General features: G+C 33.9%; 1 protein-coding gene across 1 annotated transcript in view; it reads left to right on the top strand.

Annotated features, from left to right (window-relative positions):
• The first annotated feature begins 612 nt into the window (after positions 1 to 612).
• LOC106469678 (rho family-interacting cell polarization regulator 2-like) overlaps positions 613 to 18,205 on the top strand; it is a 75,291-nt gene continuing 57,698 nt past the window's right edge. Inside the window, exons 1-3 of the mRNA XM_022398255.1 lie at positions 613 to 675; positions 1,057 to 1,247; positions 16,394 to 16,535. Coding sequence (XP_022253963.1) covers positions 1,058 to 1,247; positions 16,394 to 16,535 — 332 coding nt within the window. The 5' untranslated portion in view covers positions 613 to 675; position 1,057. The remainder of the gene's footprint in view (positions 676 to 1,056; positions 1,248 to 16,393; positions 16,536 to 18,205) is intronic.

The raw sequence follows: 18,205 nt of genomic DNA, 5'->3' as shown, positions 1-18,205 counted from the left end.
CGTGACGGCATAGAAACTTAATTTTTGATCTATTTCCAATGATACATATAAGTCATTTCAGGTGGGTGTGATCATCTGTGAATGGGAGGTATGTTCTCTGAGTTGCCTTAACTATGATTTATAGGGCAAGGATATATGTTAAACGTAGCATTTTAGATGCATCAGCATGTTTCTATGTCAAGAAGAACTAACACGTACAGTCACTGTTTTATTAGCTCTACCAGAACATCTACTTTTACAAGTACGAGCGAGAGTTCATAACTTAGGAAGTATAGCTATCTAGCCAGAACTTATTGGTTTGCATAACACAGACATCAATTTGCAAGGTAAGCCTTCCAATAAATGCGTACAACATCTGTTCCTATCTGTATGTTTTTTGCTTTAGCTGTATTTCCACTAAATTATTATTTCTTTAGAGGAGAAAAAGAACACTCATATGTTGAGTTACGTTTATAACGTAACCGTAAACCTATGTTTATCACGTCATTTTTTACTCTTATTACATTACACGTAAACACAGGTTTACCCGTACATTCGACATTGGAATCGCACTCGCCCTTTGAACCCAGCTGATATGATAAAACATAAATACATAGGTATAGTTACATATGTTACTGCAACAGACAGTGTTAGTTTCTTGCGTAAAGACAAATATTTTTTAACAAAACTGAACAGGTAAGACATTATATTTTTAATTCTCAACAAACTAATCTATTCGAGATGTTTGTCATTGAGTTAACGTCAATATTCTAATAACATCAATCGTGATATATGTACATTATTGAGAATTCTTAAGTAGACCAATCATGGTACTTGTACATTCTTTCTAATTTCTAAATAGCTACAATGCTAGTGTAACAATGCGTGTGTTATGATTTGAATTAGAATGTGCATATCCATTATATTTTTAATCTGGATTTATCATTACTTCTTGTAAATTCTAAAACGTCAATTTAATACATCTGTCCATCTCTTTTATGACAACCAGATTTTTATCACATAAGCAATTCTCTAAGAAGTTTAAAATTCTGTCGAATTCCTTTTCTATTGACGAAGAATGCCCATGAAAGAATTTTCAAAAGCCAAAAGCTCAGAAGACCTTCTCTCTCGTCAGACATCGTATGCATTTGAAGGCACAGAAAAAGTATACTCTCATCGCCGTACAGCTTCAGCTGAAGGATTACTAACATCATCGTCTAATAAGAAGAACCAAAATGCTAAAAATAAAACGTTACCACTTGGTCAAGGTAAGTTCAAAAATTGGTCAATATTTTTATGTTTTATATCCCTTAGAGGGAGGCTATCTTTCAATATTAAATTCAAACTTTATTTGGTGTTAAGTACAAAGTTACATAATAAGTATCAATATGCACTGTGCCCACCCATCACAGGGATCGAACTTTACATTTTAGTGTAATAATGTTTGAAGAATTTTGTTCCAGTTTGATCTTTGTAAAATTATAGACATAAAATAATCTTGAACGTATTGTTGTCAAACGTAAGATTATGATATTGTGTTCTGAGTTTTTACAATGAACTAAAATCTACATAGAAAGTTATTCAATTAGATGTCCATTTATTTCTAAAGAAGTTATCCTATATTGTAGGATAACTTGTAGTATTGTATGTATGTACAGTTCTGGAACTAACAAGGCCAAACTTGGTAAGCAGACTCGGGCGTAACCTCCTACTAAAGGGGACTAAAACGCCCCGGAAGGCCGCCTAAGCATTAAGATGGTCTAAGGGTGGGTTTTAGGGTCACTGAGCCCGAATCGCATTGGATGTTCTGTTCCTGCCACCCACCCCCCTCGGGATCCCAGGGATGCTATGTTTAAAACTGCATCCATATCCTCAGTTACAAGCTAGCGGGACCACAACTTGGCACACGTGCTCAGGCACCACAAACAGATGTCTTTACAAACTTTTTTCGGGTGCATCCCACCCCTTTTGAAAAGCTATAGAAATAATTGTGGATAATGAAGGAGCTTGATCGATACATTCTGGACTCTGACAAATGATGGGGAGGGGTTTGAACTCCACAGCGGAACGCGGTTATTTTATACTAGTTTCAATAATGCTTAACTGCGGGATACAAGACTGTACGCCATAACATTCTTGATATTACTTAAAAAACAAAACAATTATTAATGCAAAAATAGCTTTATTATTAAATACTAAATGCAATTGCAACAAAGAAGTTCAAGTTCTCTAAAAATTTTGCTCTAAGAAAATAAATAGTTTATTTAAACTACACATTCAATACTCAAAATATTCGTTTAACAGTATTATTATAAACTTTTGGTGGGTGATGTATACAAATCCTATGGTTGTGCAATCATCAACAGGAGTGCAAAATCTTTTTAGATTTTATCCGTACGTTAATAGGCTGTTATCTTATTAAATGACAACACACAAAATTTGCACTTATTCTGCCAATATCACAAATATTTTAAGCATATGGCTATGTTCTAATATAATATTGTTATATATATTATGACAATCTTTTATATTAATGGTGTTATTTTTCTCTCTCCTCCTCCTCAAAGAGCCGGACGTGGCCTAGTACGTGACTATCGGTCTATAAATTTCAAGGTACATGGTTTACGTCCCGTTGCCGCAAAAACTTGTTTCGCACATTAAAGCCGTGGGCGTGTTTTAAGTGTGACGTTCAAATCCTTCTATTTCATTAGAGTAATCCAAGAATCGGTATGGTTTTTGTTAACTAACCGCCTCAATTTAATCTATTACTTGAAAATGAAGAACGGCTAGTGCAGAGAGCTGTTGTGTAGATTTGCGGAAATTTTGTAAACAAGACAAACAGACTTTTAAGATGTACTGTAAGAAAGATTAAATGCAAATGTCCATAAGCAGACTGATTTGGATGAAAACTTTCCCAGTCAGGTTGTTATTTTTGTACAAGATCGTCTATTTAAAATAGATATTATTACTGATTAATTCATCTCTGAGAGCATTAGTAAAACCACCAATAATCCTAATCATAAGATTCGTCCATATTCATCTGAATCTTGGTTTGTTTGCCTGAAGTAGGCTCAGACTGAAACTTGTAATGATGTATTTGTGAAGCGATAGCATTTGCTGCTACATCGTGTATTCAATATAGAAGTTAAATATACAGGAAAATAAGAACAAATTTACATTATAAATAATATTGAATTGGTTGAAGTTAAAAGCTATAAAAAGTATCTACGTAGTCTTATGAAACAAACAAAAATAAATTACTATAATAAAACATATTTGACAGTAAAACTAACATTAAAAACAATGTAATACATTAATTAATAATATTACTGAAAAAATCCCCAAATTCAACAGAATAAGAAAATATTTTAGTAGATAATATGAATATTAAATATAATGAACAGCCTTATTATACTTCAGTTATTTAATGCATTTTTCATATGCAGTGCAGAGGATATTGTAAATAAAATTAGCGTATTTGTTTAATTTTAGATCAATTAAATGAAATACAATATATATATATATAAAACCGTAAATTCAATATATCTAACACATTCTGGTTGATATGAAATCATGAAAATTATCAAAAATACAAAAGTTAAATCAAAACTTCTTTAAAATATAATTAATGAAATATTTATAAAAAGTTTAAATTCAATGAAGTTTTCTCAAATTCTCAATTCGGATACAGAAAAATTAAGAACACCGAATGCACTACGTAAGATAATTAATGAACAAAAGATTTTATTAATGACGAAAACATATGCACTTTTTTAGATATGTCAAAAGCTTTCGATACAGTTTAACAAAAACATTTATTTAAAAATGGAATATGAGGTGTTGTCTTAAATTATTACAACCTGTTAAGATAGGAAACAATGAGTTTAAATTAGTACAATCATAAACAATAAAATGGAAATTACTTCTGGAATACTCCAAGGATCAGTCTATTATTACTTTGTTTTATTTAAATGCTTTATTTGAAATTAAGTTTAATGCGGAAATAACTAATTTTGGAAAAGATTCAGTATTTATTTAAATGAAAATTCTGATAACGATGTTATCAAAAAGTATAATGATTTAAAATCTGTATATTATTTGTTTTGCCGTTAAGCATGAAGTACACAATAGGCTATCTATGCTCTGCTCACCACAGATATCGAGGTCCGAATAGTAACATTTTAAGCTGTGAGACTTACCATTGAGACACAAGGGTCATTAAAATATATAAAGTTATGTTTGATGAATATTTTTGATGTTTAAATGTTAAGAAAATAGTTTATATGAGATTTTTATCAAAAGAGAACTAACTATATGAGCTAACCTTATTACTCTTAGAGGAACACTATATAAAATAACCCTATTATTCCCAGGGGAGCAATATACAAAATATCTTTATTGCTTCTAACTAAATAATCAAACAAAACATGAATCTGAGAAATTAAAAATTATCATAATGAGATAGATATTCCAAGTCAAATCAAAAGACGTCTTTGATAATAATTAGAAAAATAAACATTTTTATTTCGATAAACATCCGTCTTTGTTCCTGCTTTTTCGGCTTAATATTTAAGAACATTATCGTATTCAACACAATTGTGTTATGTAATTATACCAATTACAGAAGCAATTATCCAGAAATCTTTTTTTACATTACTTATTAAGTATGCCCCTCCTCGCCTTCCCGTGGCTTCGTTTGTTTGTGGTTAACAACAATGCCACACATTCGGCTATCTACCCACCCCCATTTAAATGTTAGTGTCGTAAGCCTACAGATTTACCGCTGAGCCAGTAGGGGGGATGCTCTCCATTATTTATAAAGCTGTTTTATAATTTCACAGCATTATACTAAACTATTATATTTAATATATTTCAATATACTAGAATATATATTTAATATATTTAAGAGAATTTATATTCGTTACCTGTATGGTTCAATTTCAAAAGCCCCCCAGTGGCACAGCGGTATATCTGCAGACTTACAACGCTAGAATCCGGGTTTCGATACCCGTGGTGGGCAAGCATAGACAGCCCATTCTGTAGCTTTGTGCTTAATTACAAACAAACAAACAATTGCCGGTCATGCAGATCGACAGCACTCATTTTTTCCCCTTGAAAACGCGGGAAACACACAATGATTTGCTAAAAATGAAGAAACTCTCTACAGTGATTTTCAGTAGCGTTCATTCTTCAAGAATATTGTTGTAAGACAGGGGAAGTGGATCGGAAATAAGCAGGTGTAGAAGTCGAGTCGATAAATTTTGCGGAAATGACAAAACAGTTACGTCACTTCTTGTTCAAGGTAGCCAGTTTCACAGTAAGAATGTGGTCAAGAGTTTTGTTGTCTGTATTTGGTACATTTAATGAATTAGATTTAATAATAATCTTGAATTAAATAGAACACTTAAATACTGTCAAAAATATAGAATAAGAATAAATGTTCTCAAAACTCAAGTAGTGTTATTCACTAAATCAACGAACAGCAAGCTACTCCAGATTGCCAAATTCGCAAAATTTCCAGGGTTACTATATGATTCTAAATTAACATGGACCAATCATATAAACGAAATACCAAATAGAACTTTGCAACGCGTAAATCAATCTAGGAGTTTTTTAGGTAATAACAAAGGAACATCAACTAAAAATATCATAATATATATATATATATACTGCATACATCAGACCCGTTATAGAATACGCATGTACAGCATGAATAAATGTTGCACTCACACAGATAGAAAAAAAAATACAAATCTCAGTCCTAACTCAACATTCCGAGTACCCATATCAACATTATCAACCTTCCTACACAAATATGGTAATATACAACCATTACTTGACAAACTCATTCATACAACCATAAAATACTTCCAGAATAATCTATATAAAAACGAACTTCTATGCGAAATAGACCGCTACTGCATACATGTTGGAAATGGAACTAAGTGCCTCTCCCAGTTAATACCTACATTAAGTACAAGAACAAGCCACCTACAGCCAGCATGTAATCGTATCATTAAAATGAAATATTATGTGTGTATAAAAGGGGTTTTATATGTAAGTACATCCTAGTAAGTTATACTGGTGAATATTAGTGTATGATTATCTATGGAACTGTTCGTGAATGTGTAAGACTTTCCCATAAACCTAACATAAGTGAAGTGATAATAACACATTAAGTGTTAACGGTATTACATACATGGACATGGCTCAAGAAAAGGGGTCAGAAGGAGTACTTGGACGAAATTCCAAATACAAATACTGAAATAAAAATGAGCCTACCATACAGTATGAGGGAGGAAAAGGTCATTATTGTAGCTACCCACCCCCTCAGGTCATCAACCAAAACACCCTTACAGGATTTTGTTCGTTCGTTCTCTGCATTGTCTGGAGGGAAGTGGTGTAGATATCAGTCGTGCAAACATGACTAAACACTTATCATAATATATTCCACATTGTAGCTGGATATTTTATTACTATATATTTTGCTTATTATGGGAAACAATCAGAAAATTTTATTTACAATCTTTGATTTATAGAATTTTGTTGGGATGTCAGCTTTGTTCAAACTCAACTATTTACAATAATTACTGCAGTAACGATATAGGGGTTATTCTATAAAAATATATTTATTTTTCAATATATAGGAAAGTTTAATATGAATTTTGTTTGCTTTTGGACTACTAAGTCAGCAAGCTAAGTTTGGTCTGGATCAGCCAGCTCGTCTAGGAGGAGATACGTCCACAAACAAACAGAAAGTTTTCCTTGATATTGGATAGTTAGCGTACCGGCATGGCTTAATATGTACAGCGCATATGTGAAGAACGCCTGTACCGCAATTTTTATACTCATCTCTGCGGAGCTAAGCTGAATAGTACCTTACTTTTATTGTTCCCAGTGGACCAACTGTAAGTTTACGGACTTACCTCGTTAAAATCCGGGGCTAACTTTCCCGTGATGGACAGAGCGCAGATCGTCTACTGTGTAGCTAAGACTATTAAACATTGGGCTTTTAGCTGTGTCCACTGCGAGAAATCGAACCTCGTATCCTAGCGTTGTAAGTCTTTAGATTTACCGCTGTTCCATCGGGGGACCAAATACACTGTAACACTGAGATGTAATTAATGTAATGATCTGGCATACCTAGTGGTTAGTGCGCTCTACTCGCACTCTGCGGGCCGCAAATTCGAATCCCGTCCCCTAACATACTCGTCTATTTCAGCCATGAAGCCATTATAATGTAATGGTAAATGCCACATTTCGTTGGTAAAGAGTAGCTCAATAATTGGCGGTGAGCGATGTTGACTAGCTGTCATCCCTCTTGTCTATCGCTTAAAAATTAGGGACGACTAGTGCAGATGGCTCTCAAATAGCTTTGCGCGAAATTCGACAAAACAAACACTTTTCTTTTTGCATTTCAACTTTTAGCAAAGGCGCTGTCTCTAGTAGCTTACCGACTTTCAACAAAGCCGTTGTCTCCATGATAGACAAGAAAACAAGGTCATTACAGGTTCGCTAATCTTGTACTGACATTAACTACAAGCATAATAAAAGGCACTTGAATATTTCAAAATAAGTATAAACTTAAAAATATATAAACTGGCTTCCTCGAAGCTAAAATAGGCCTACGATCACCTTGTAAAACTGACTCAATACAACTTACAAAATAGCTTTCGCATGCCTCTTAGATTTGAACAAAGTTAACAACACCTGGATAAGCCATAGCTATAAACATATTCAATTTAGTCTCCAGAATGCTTACATTTTCGGAGTTTCATGCTCTCTTCAAAACTGACAGGACAGAATTAATGTTCATGAGATAAACACTAAATGTTTCATGCTCTATTCAAGACTGACAGGACAGAGTTAATGTTCATGAGATAAACACTAAATGTTTCATGCTCTATTCAAGACTGACAGGACAGAGTTAATGTTCATGAGATAAACACTAAATGTTTCATGCTCTCTTCAAAACTGAAAGGACAGAGTTAATGTTCATGAGATACATGAGATAGTTTTATGATTAATGCTGGAGATTTAAAATGGGGAAAGCAAGAAAAGAGAAGTAGTATATAAACTGAGAAAATTTTCTAAAACACGAAGATGAAAGTGGATAAATTCTAAAAAGAGTAGAAAGAATTAATTAGTTGAACTATGCACTCCACATAAATTCTGCAAGATCTTTTCCTCAAGACGCCCAGTGGTGGTGGAGTTCAAAATATTTCGAAAGATTCGGTGAAACTACATTGTATGGAAGTAACAAATAAAACCTGTTTGGTAGAGTTAGAACAATTTCATGCTCGTTTTTGAGAAATATATTTCAACTCATAAGATTAAGTATTTTCTGATGGTAAAAATCAGATTCGTGGTAAGTTCCAGTCTGAGATTGTGATTCAGTTGTTTGTGGAAGCTTCTGAACATTAAAACAAGTTTGCTTTTGTCTTTTTTTAATAATAGTCTATGTCCTTTAGAACATAAAAGGTGTGCGCAATAACATCAGTCTAAGAGAATGGAAAAGCTGCCTTCAATGAAGTTAAGCTCTGACTATTGACTTGGTTTGGAATTAAGAACATCATGATGAACATTATTTTCAAAACTTGCTTTTATGAAATCAACTTATACTAAGATGAGAAGAAAATAACAATGTCAAGTCATGGACACAGCTGATGTTTAGAAACATGTTTACATTATATGACGACCTTTATTTAAAATATTCCTAAATAGCAGAGAAAACTCTATGCAACTCCTGAAACTTATGGATAGCAAGAACCAAATAAAACCAAAAAAGAACGCTAATAATTATCGTCTGTATAGGGATACACGAAAAGTCCATTTGTAATTTTTTCTTTAGCTTTTTAGCTTGTGTGGAATCAAGTTATCTTCAGCTTAACCTAATACATAAACTGAAAGCTAGTATGTAAATTGAGTGGAATATCTCCATGATCAAAGTAAATCTCAACTTTCAGAAGTGTAACTTGACGCAGCAAAACACGTAATTAGATAGCATGAAAAGTCAAAACAGAGTAACTGTGAACTGTATGCACTTATCTCTAAGAGATAGTTGTATAAAACGTTATAACCCAAACTGATACACAAGTATGTCGAACCTTTAAAATTGCACGTAATATGGTTTTCTGGAAAAGCTCTGTAAGTACATAGATTATTGTTAACAATACTCTTAAATCCACGAAAACGCTAAATCATTGCAGTAACAACGTCGCAGATTTGTTACACAATCACCCAGTTCGTCACGATTGCAGAGCTCTGTGATTTATTTATAACTCTGAATCAAGCTGGCGAAAGCACATCAAGTAGGAAAATGTTCCTAATAATTTGAAAGAAGGTATAAATACCATGTCTCTTGTTAAAATCGTAGTTATAATGAATTAGTTTCCGTTAAACACGTTGGTTGTTGTTGTTTTTATAACAAAGCCACATTGGGCTGTATGCTGTGTCCGCCACAGTGATTCGAACCTCGAATGTTAGTGTTGTAAGTTCGTAAACTTAACGCTGTCCCACCGGAGGCTCTTCAAACACACTTTTACAAATTCAAACTAGCCATAAAAAGGGGGCGCTGTAACATATTGACAGGGGTTAGACGTGGTTCGATAAGCCTCTGGCCGAAAATGATTAAAAAAAATGTAATGTTGTATGTGAAGCTGTGGCAAGAGAAGAAATAGCTGGAGAAAGTTCTGGAGGTCTGGCGTAGAAAACGTATTTGAAAAGAGTACAGCGATTTGTTTAGATAAAATGTATTAAAGTTGAAGAAACCTAATGGAGTAACTTATTATCGATAGCAGGGGAGAAAGAAAGGAAGAATAGCTTGTCATAGTTTCAAAAATATGGTTTCGAAAGTAAAAAGAACGGAGAAAAACTTTTTGGAAAGAGACTAAAATGCTACGTAAAAGTAAGAGAAAAGGAGTAGAATAGATATAAGAAATGGAAGCAGACTGGCACGATAAAAAATATTAAAAGTTAAGTATAATAAGAAATAGAAAGGGAAAATAAACCGATTGAATAACTCTCAGATGGATTTAAAGCAGAAGAGGGGAGAAAAAAGACAGGAATTAATTTTGAAAATAAGTTCAAGACTTAAAAGAGAAAAATTAGTAGAATCTTCTTCCCCCCCCAAAAAAAAATTAAGAGTAAAAAATTAGAAGTAGAAAAAAAGAATCTTATATTCATAAATATTATAACGGATGGGATGGAAACCTATAAAGAAGAAAAAGTAAAACATTAATAATGAAACAGATGGGTTTGTTCTATTGGAAATTACTCGAGTGATCGGGTAGGGATGCAAGGAGGAAAGTGGCCAAGATCTATTACAGAAAAACTTGAGCACGAAGGAGAACGAATTCTCAAGGAAAGAAAGAAGTTGACAGGTATGGGGTGTAAATTAAAAATGACTTTTCACTATGAATTATAGGAATAAGAAAAAAAAATGTTTGAAATGGCCAAAATAGAGAGAGTGAGAGAAAAACGAAAGTGAGTGTGAGATAAGATAAAATAATAACTGATGGCCAATATTTTGAAGAATTTGTTTGTTTGAAGCTAAGCACAAAGCTATACAATGGGCTATCTGTGCTCTGCCCACCACGGGAATCGAAACTCGGTTTCTAGCGTTGTAAGTCCGCAGACATACCGCTGTGCCACTGGCGGCATTTTTTGAAGAAAAGAATGAAAATGATAAGTGGTGATTAAAAACGTGTTTTAAAAACTGGAAGAAAAGGATGTACGGATGATAAACGATAAATAAATAAATACTGTGGGAGAAGAAAAAAAGGTGTTTTTTTTTAATTAGGAGGAAAGTAAGAATGATATGATATAGAGAAAGGTCAACATAATATTTCAGGTGGAAAATAACAAATGTAGTAGAAAATAAGCGATTAAGGTATTTAAATGTAAGTGTGAAAGGATTAAATTATTAGTTTGATTTTAATTTCGCGCAAAGCTACACGAGGGCTAGCTGTGCTAGCCGTCCCTAATTTAGCACTGAAAGACTAGAAGGAAGGCAGCTAGTAATCACCACCCACCGCCAACTATTGGGCTACTCTTTTACTAACGAATAGTGGGATTGAAAGGGCGAGTATGTTTGATGGGACGGGGGTTCGAACCCGCAACCCTCAGATTGCAAGTCAAGCACTCTGACCTCCTGGCCATGCCTGGCTCTTAAATTATAAGACAAGTATTTTTGGAGAATGTTTAGAGACATGAAGTGGTGATCCTATAACGGCAACAAGAGTGAGCAGTAGTCAAAGAGTAGTATAAAGAATAAACGTGAAGTAAATATAAAACGCTAATTGAACGGGTGAAGAGAGAAAATAAGAATTGATAGACGGAGCGATAACGAGACGTGAACCACGGAAACTCGGGTACATAATCCGGCACCCTAACCGTGAACCCGTGCCTGTTCCTAGGAGCAAAGGAACGGCAAAGGGGTGTGATATGATAGAAGTGAAAATAAGTTTGGTATAAAGTGTTTAATAATCGGGAGGTAGAGCAAATGATTGAGAAGATGGAAGAAAAATTTAACGAAGAACGGTAAAAAAGGAAAGCATATAATGTTGGTGAAAAATATAAATACGAGATGTGTAGAATAATAATGAGATGATTATGATGGGTAAGATGAAGGTGTTTGATATCCAGGAAAATATAAAAAAGTCATATGATGAAAGAATGAATAGGAAAAAGAAAAGTTTTTTGGGAATTCCATGAACTTTGGGGATTGATGTATTTGAGAGAAAGAGTGGATGAGATGAAGAAGGATGGTGGTCAATAGAAGAGCAAGAGGTGTCATAGAGGTTACAGAGGTGGATGGGATGAGGAAGGACGGCGGTCAATAGAAGAACAAGAGGTGTCATAGAGGTTATAGAGGTGGATGGGATGAGGAAGGACGGTGGTCAATAGAAGAGCAAGAGGTGTCATAGAGGTTATAGAGGTGGATGGGATGAGGAAGGACGGTGGTCAATAGAAGAGCAAGAGGTGTCATAGAGGTTATAGAGGTGGATGGGATGAGGAAGGACGGTGGTAAATAGAAGAGCAAGAGGTGTCATAAAGGTTATAGAGATGGATGGGATGAGGAAGGATGGTGGTCAATAGAAGAGCAAGATGAGTCATGACTTCATAGAGGTTATAATATCAATAATAGTACCATGGTCATATATGCATATATATATATGTAGATATATATAGATCCCTTCCCTCTAAAGCATTTCCACAGGCATATATACGGGCCACAGTAAGTTATATTTGTTTTAGTCTTGAAATGATTTTTATTAAGTAAATTTTCTCAGAGATAGGCTAATAATAAAATAAATAATTTTGTAGTTAATTTATAAAAAATATACAAATATCGCATATTAATTTTTGCAAATTTTGAACATACACACACAAATAATTATCTTATTTAATACTTCTTACAATTTTAAAACGTAATCATCTATAAAATATTACAAGCAATTATCCGTTAAGAAATGTTATGCTGATATGATACGTAGTAATCCAAATCTACGTGTATTTATGTGTGTATATCTAAAAATAACCCTGGCACTAAAAGAGTTCTCTATAATATAAGGGTTAATGTAAAATAGATAACAAGAATAAAATATGAAAGTTGTATTATTTTTTAGACTTAAAAGCTGTTAAGTACTATGAATAGAAATACGTTTGAAAAAGTGGAGAAAATATGGATATTTGGAAGAATGTTAGATATAATGAAAGACATTTATACCCAAGGTTAACAAAAAATTGGGAATTTAACAATCTGCAAATAGGAATCGTAAAAATATAAGCAAAGGCTGTACTTAAGCTTTTTAAAGAAACATCAGATGTTTGTAAGAAAGCTAGTTTCAAGGAGTAATGATAACATCGTTTACACTAGAATTATGATGTTGTTTAGTTTATGTAAAATACAGAAGAAACAAATTGACTTTTAAATATCTCCACGACCTGTGCAGTACCTTATTTAGTTTTCTACAAAAGGTTTGGGTGCAATATACCAAAGCCGTTTTTGTTTTAGGCTGGCAAGAGAATAATAATAAGAAAGAGAAGAATTACAAACGGGCCGTTCTGAGCGGATTTTTTTCCTTGTAAGTCTAACATGCGTGCTTTTTTGTGTATTTTATATGTGTACAGCCTTAGCAGTTAATAGTAAAGGTTTTAAAATGTTGTTTGAACTGAATTTTTATTGTTTAAGGTGCTTTTTGCCCAAACGTTGTATTAGGGTTTGTGCAATTCCTTACGATCCCTATTATGAACCACTATCGTAGTTCATGATAAAGAAATGATGAATAAAATTAAAAGAAAAGAAGAAAGATCATATATATTTTGGGCAGTGAAAGGAGTTACACAACAAATTTTTTAGGCCTTCCGCTGTTCTCAATATAACTCCTCTCCCATGGGCTCCTGTAGTATCCCTGGGGCTTATAACGCTAAAATTCGGGGGTTTATCCCTACGGTGTACACAGCACAAACAGCTCACGGTACAGCTTCGCACTTGGAACATGCAAAATCACAATATTTAAGCGATTTGAGATATGAATGGATGGAAAAAACACTGAGTGAAAAGTGATAAGTAATAATGTTTCTGTCTGAAACATCCAGATGGCAAGTCGATAAAATTAAGAGCAAGCATAGGGTACGATATATGCAGAAGATTAAACTAGTTTCAATTTTAGATAAATCAAGAGTAATAGTTTTAATTTTAAAAAAGAAGGACGAACAGATAAAAATGAAAAATGAGAATAGAAAGCGCAGCAAATAGAGGTGGTCAGAAAGTATAAATATTTGAGGCATTGAGTCAATAACAGGAATACAGCAACGGAATAAGTAAAGGTTATTGAAGTGAAGGCACAACGAGCAGTAAAAGAAACACGGAATGCAGCTAAAAGAATCAGAATATGAATATGGATAGACAGTTGTGTTTGTATGAAAGCTTGGTAAATGCTATGGGACCCACAGTGGCACAGCGGTATGTCTGTGGACTTACAACGATAGAATACGGGTTTCGATACCCGTGGTGTGCAGAGCACAGTTAGCCCATTCAAATTCGATGACAAGGTTTTGTCATCATCAGTTACCTGATGATGACAAACCTTGTCGAAACGTTGTACATTTGCTGTTATGTTAAACTTATATTAAAGTTTTTCTTCATTACCCATTCAAGCCGTCTCCAACCATAGTTAGCCCATTGTGTAGCTTTGTGCTTAATTACAAATAAACAAACAATTATTAACTATGGAGCAGAAATGTGTATATCGAGAAAGGAAAAAAAATGAAATAATACAACGAAAATATATAACATAAGCGTTTTGGTGTTAAATAGAAACGCGCGCTATTACATTTGATAGATGGGGTAGGTAGATCAGGACAACGAAGAAACTTTTTGCATATATTTTAGAGATACTGAAGGAAGGTGGCCAAACATTGTTGAAAGTTATTACAAAAAAAAGAAGAAACAATAAAAATTATGGTTTATTAACAGAACGTTTGACAAGAGTAAAAATCTTAAAATTTATGAGATTATAGGTGAAGGAGAACAGGTTGGAAAGGTAAAATAAATTAAAAAGACTATTGTAAAATGTATATATATAAAAGAAAAAGTAAGAATGGAAAGATATATGAAATAAAACAAAATGAAAATAATTTCAAGATTAAGGTGTAGTCATGTTCAATATGGTACAAAGAAATGAATAAAGGAGTAAGAGAGGAAATGTAGAACTTGTAAAGATCAGCAAGAGACGATAATACATATATGGAGCCCCCAGTGGCACAGCGGTATGTCTGCGGACTTACACCGCTAGAATACGGGTTTCGATACCCGTGGTGGGCAGAGCACAGATAGCCCATTGTGTAGCTTCGTGCTTAATAACAAACAAACATATATGGAATGGTAAAAGAATGGAAAAAAACCGTACAGATGAAACAGAATGAACAGAAAATGACAGAAAACTATGAAAGGCTTAGATATGGAAGTATTAAAAGAAAAACAAATAGTGAATGTAAAGAAATTTATATAAAATTAGTATATAACTGATAATAGGTTAAGAAATTATGTAAATAATTTTAATATTTTATGCTTGTGGCTGATCATTTAATTAATGTAATTATAAAAAATATGTAAGAAATACAGACATACGGTAACGGATAAATTTCTTTCCAAAATAAAAACATAAGTCTAAGGAATAAGTTAACTGAAATAAATTAATATAAATTTTTCTAAGGCACCTTGTCCTAAGAATTTCAAATGCCTGCCTTTTAACTCAAAAAATGTTGGACTGACTTTTGTTACGCTAAAAAGACCAAAGCCTTACTTAAAATCATTAAAATAAGGATAGACATTATATTTTAGGCTACATAAATGTTTATTGACATAGTTCTTCCAATCTTTTAGCCCCCCAGTGGCAGAGCGGTATGTCTGCGGACTTACAACGCTAGAATCCGGGTTTCGATACTCGTGGTTGTCAGAGCACAAATAGCCCATTGTGTAGCTTTGTGCTTAATGACAAAAAAACAAACCATCTAATCTTTTACCTTGATCACTACAGTTTCACTGAGTCATACATTGTAAAATAGTTTAAATACGACAATTTAGGTGAGTTTTCTCTCCCTCTTTCTTTCTTTCTCTGAGACCCGACGGTATTAAATAAATTAATTAAGTTTGTTGACTTTTGTTGGAGGTCGAAGTTCACTGAATGAGAAAGTAAATGCAAAGACTTGGAAAAAACAATATTTTTTTTTTCGAAAATGACAAAATAAAACAAGTACTGAAGGTGACAGATTTAACAGTAAAGTTTGAGAATTAGCCTAAAAAAGTTAGAGAATTCATTAAAATTTGGGAGAAGGGAGTGACGGGCACATACTCATGCGTATCTTTGCTCTCTCAATGTCTACGGACTTCCGTCAGCTTGATCATGATTGATGTAGAAGTTTCTAATCATCTGCGAAGATTTGTCTTCCTTATCTTCTGTTGACCACGCTTATAACTAAAAACCTACACTGCTCTTTATGGTGCTATAGATTATTGAACGACATCACATAAGTTACCATGGACATTACCTGCTAAGGATTGTGTGATTGTGATTCAAACATTAGCTGGTATCTAAGTTACTTTACAGGTAAATAAATACGGTTATAGAAAGTAAAAGAAGTGCTCTCGTTGACAATCCTATTTTTAGTGCTCGTTCTTTAAGAAACAAGTCACTAAGATTCTTCATGCACTGTAGAAGTAAGTAGGTAAGCTATTAATAACTGTCTTTACACATAAACTCGTTGACTGAGATAAGAGCTCTGAATGAAATAATATATATATATATATATATATATATATATTTTTCGATTAGACGTATAACGATAATGCAGTGTTACAGATGATCTTATGTACATAAACAACGTTAAGAAGTTGTCTTTTTCCAAGGTATTGTATTAGGTCAAACTCTTAGTCCTCGAAGCGGTTCCACTCGTCAGCTGTTCCAAGCAACGTGGAGTGGCAAAGCATTTAAGCCTACAGACCCAAGTCAAACGTTTAAGGCATTCCAGACAACAATTAACGGAATCCAGTAAGTATTCCTTCCCTCAGAACTTTCTTAACGAAATAATGTTAGTCAAATGTTAAAATCAGACAAACGATCTATTAGTTAAATAGTAATGTAACATAAGCGCTATTATATCCCAATAAAACTGGTGATAATTTAAATCAGATAATTTTTTTTGTTTTTTCTGTAAGGAGGGATTGTAGCTCGCAACCCTGCCAGACTGATGAATTCTGATTGAGCTGACAAAGCTTACAATAAATGAAATGTAGTAAAAATACTATTATACAGTCTTTTTAGTGGAAACCCTTATTGGACCAACAGAGAAAAGTATGATTTAAAGCATTAACAATCTATCTTATTGTGTTGGAAGGTAAACATACACACATATTACTATTGAATTAGATCGTGAGGTTTTATCTTCACCATTTAGACGTTTGTCAATACTTCATGCTTAGCTGGTTAATGAAATATACTTTAGTACGCTTTTTAGATGTTAATCGCACTTTATGCTCAGGATGATGGGCATGATTTTGCCCAACACCAAACTTTTCATTGGAACAAACTTCTGCGAAGAACTAAGAGGTGAAAGATCATTTTCCTAAGCAAACTTTCCAAAGACATTCTACTGAACATGAACATCATCTTTCTCTATAACAGCTGTCGTTTTCGTGGTGTGACTGGAAGCTTGTACTTTTCACTTGTGAATCTTTCTTTGGTAACTTCAAATATCTGTGTATCATCTTGCCAACGGTAGCAGGAGATATGCCCAGCTTTATTGTACTATCTTTTTTTTTAGGATCAGAAAAGTCATTTTTTTTATTTTAGCCTTCACTTTGCAAACGAGAAAATTCCTCCACATTGGTTATAGGCGTGACTTTGGAGCCTCTTTGTTGGCTCATAAGTTCAGCAATATGAGTTTTCCGCTTCCACCCATTCTTCAAAATCCTGTCTTTTGACTTTACATTGCATAATAAATTCGCTATACGCATACCCTGGCTAGGAAAGATGTACGAAATATTTCTCCAGCCATAAGACTACTTGTGGCGGAATTACACTATCGACTCGCTGTAGACCGAAAATATATTATATAAGTACTGAATATGTCAATCCCCCGCCCCAGATATACCAATATATATTAATGGCGCTACTTCTTGCTAAAACGGCCCGGCATGGCCAGGTGGTTAAGGCACTCGACTTGTAATCTGAGAGTCGCGGGTTCGAATCCCCGTCACACCAAACATACTCGCCCTTTCAGCCGTGGGGGCGTTATAATGTGACGGTCAATCCCACTATTCGTTGGTAAAAGAGTAGCCCAAGAGTTGGCTGTGGGTGGGGATGACTAGCTGCCTTCCCTTTAGTCTTACACTGCTAAATTAGGGATGGTTAGCGCAGATAGCCCTCGTGTAGCTTTGCGCGAAATTCAAAAACAAACAAACAAACAAATCTTGCTAAAAACCAAAGAATGTGACTATAGCCTATCAGTGACGCTACTTTTCACTAAAACTAGATAGTCTGGCTGCAGCCTATTGTTTCGGCTCTGCTCGTTTGTTAATTTCCGGTATAAATTCTTTCCGAGGAACTCTAGCGATACAAGTCCTTTCTTAATTAAAACTAGTTTATTTTTCTTGATACAACTTTTTAGAGCACAGAATTTTCACTGTCACTTTGAACTTAACTACCTTTATAACACACGC

This window comes from Limulus polyphemus, unplaced genomic scaffold (genome assembly GCF_000517525.1).
Source record: "Limulus polyphemus unplaced genomic scaffold, Limulus_polyphemus-2.1.2 Scaffold3609, whole genome shotgun sequence".
Taxonomy (NCBI): Eukaryota; Metazoa; Arthropoda; class Merostomata; order Xiphosura; family Limulidae; genus Limulus; species Limulus polyphemus.
The sequence above is the reverse complement of the archived record's forward strand: the minus strand, read 5'-3'. Positions and strand labels throughout refer to the sequence as shown.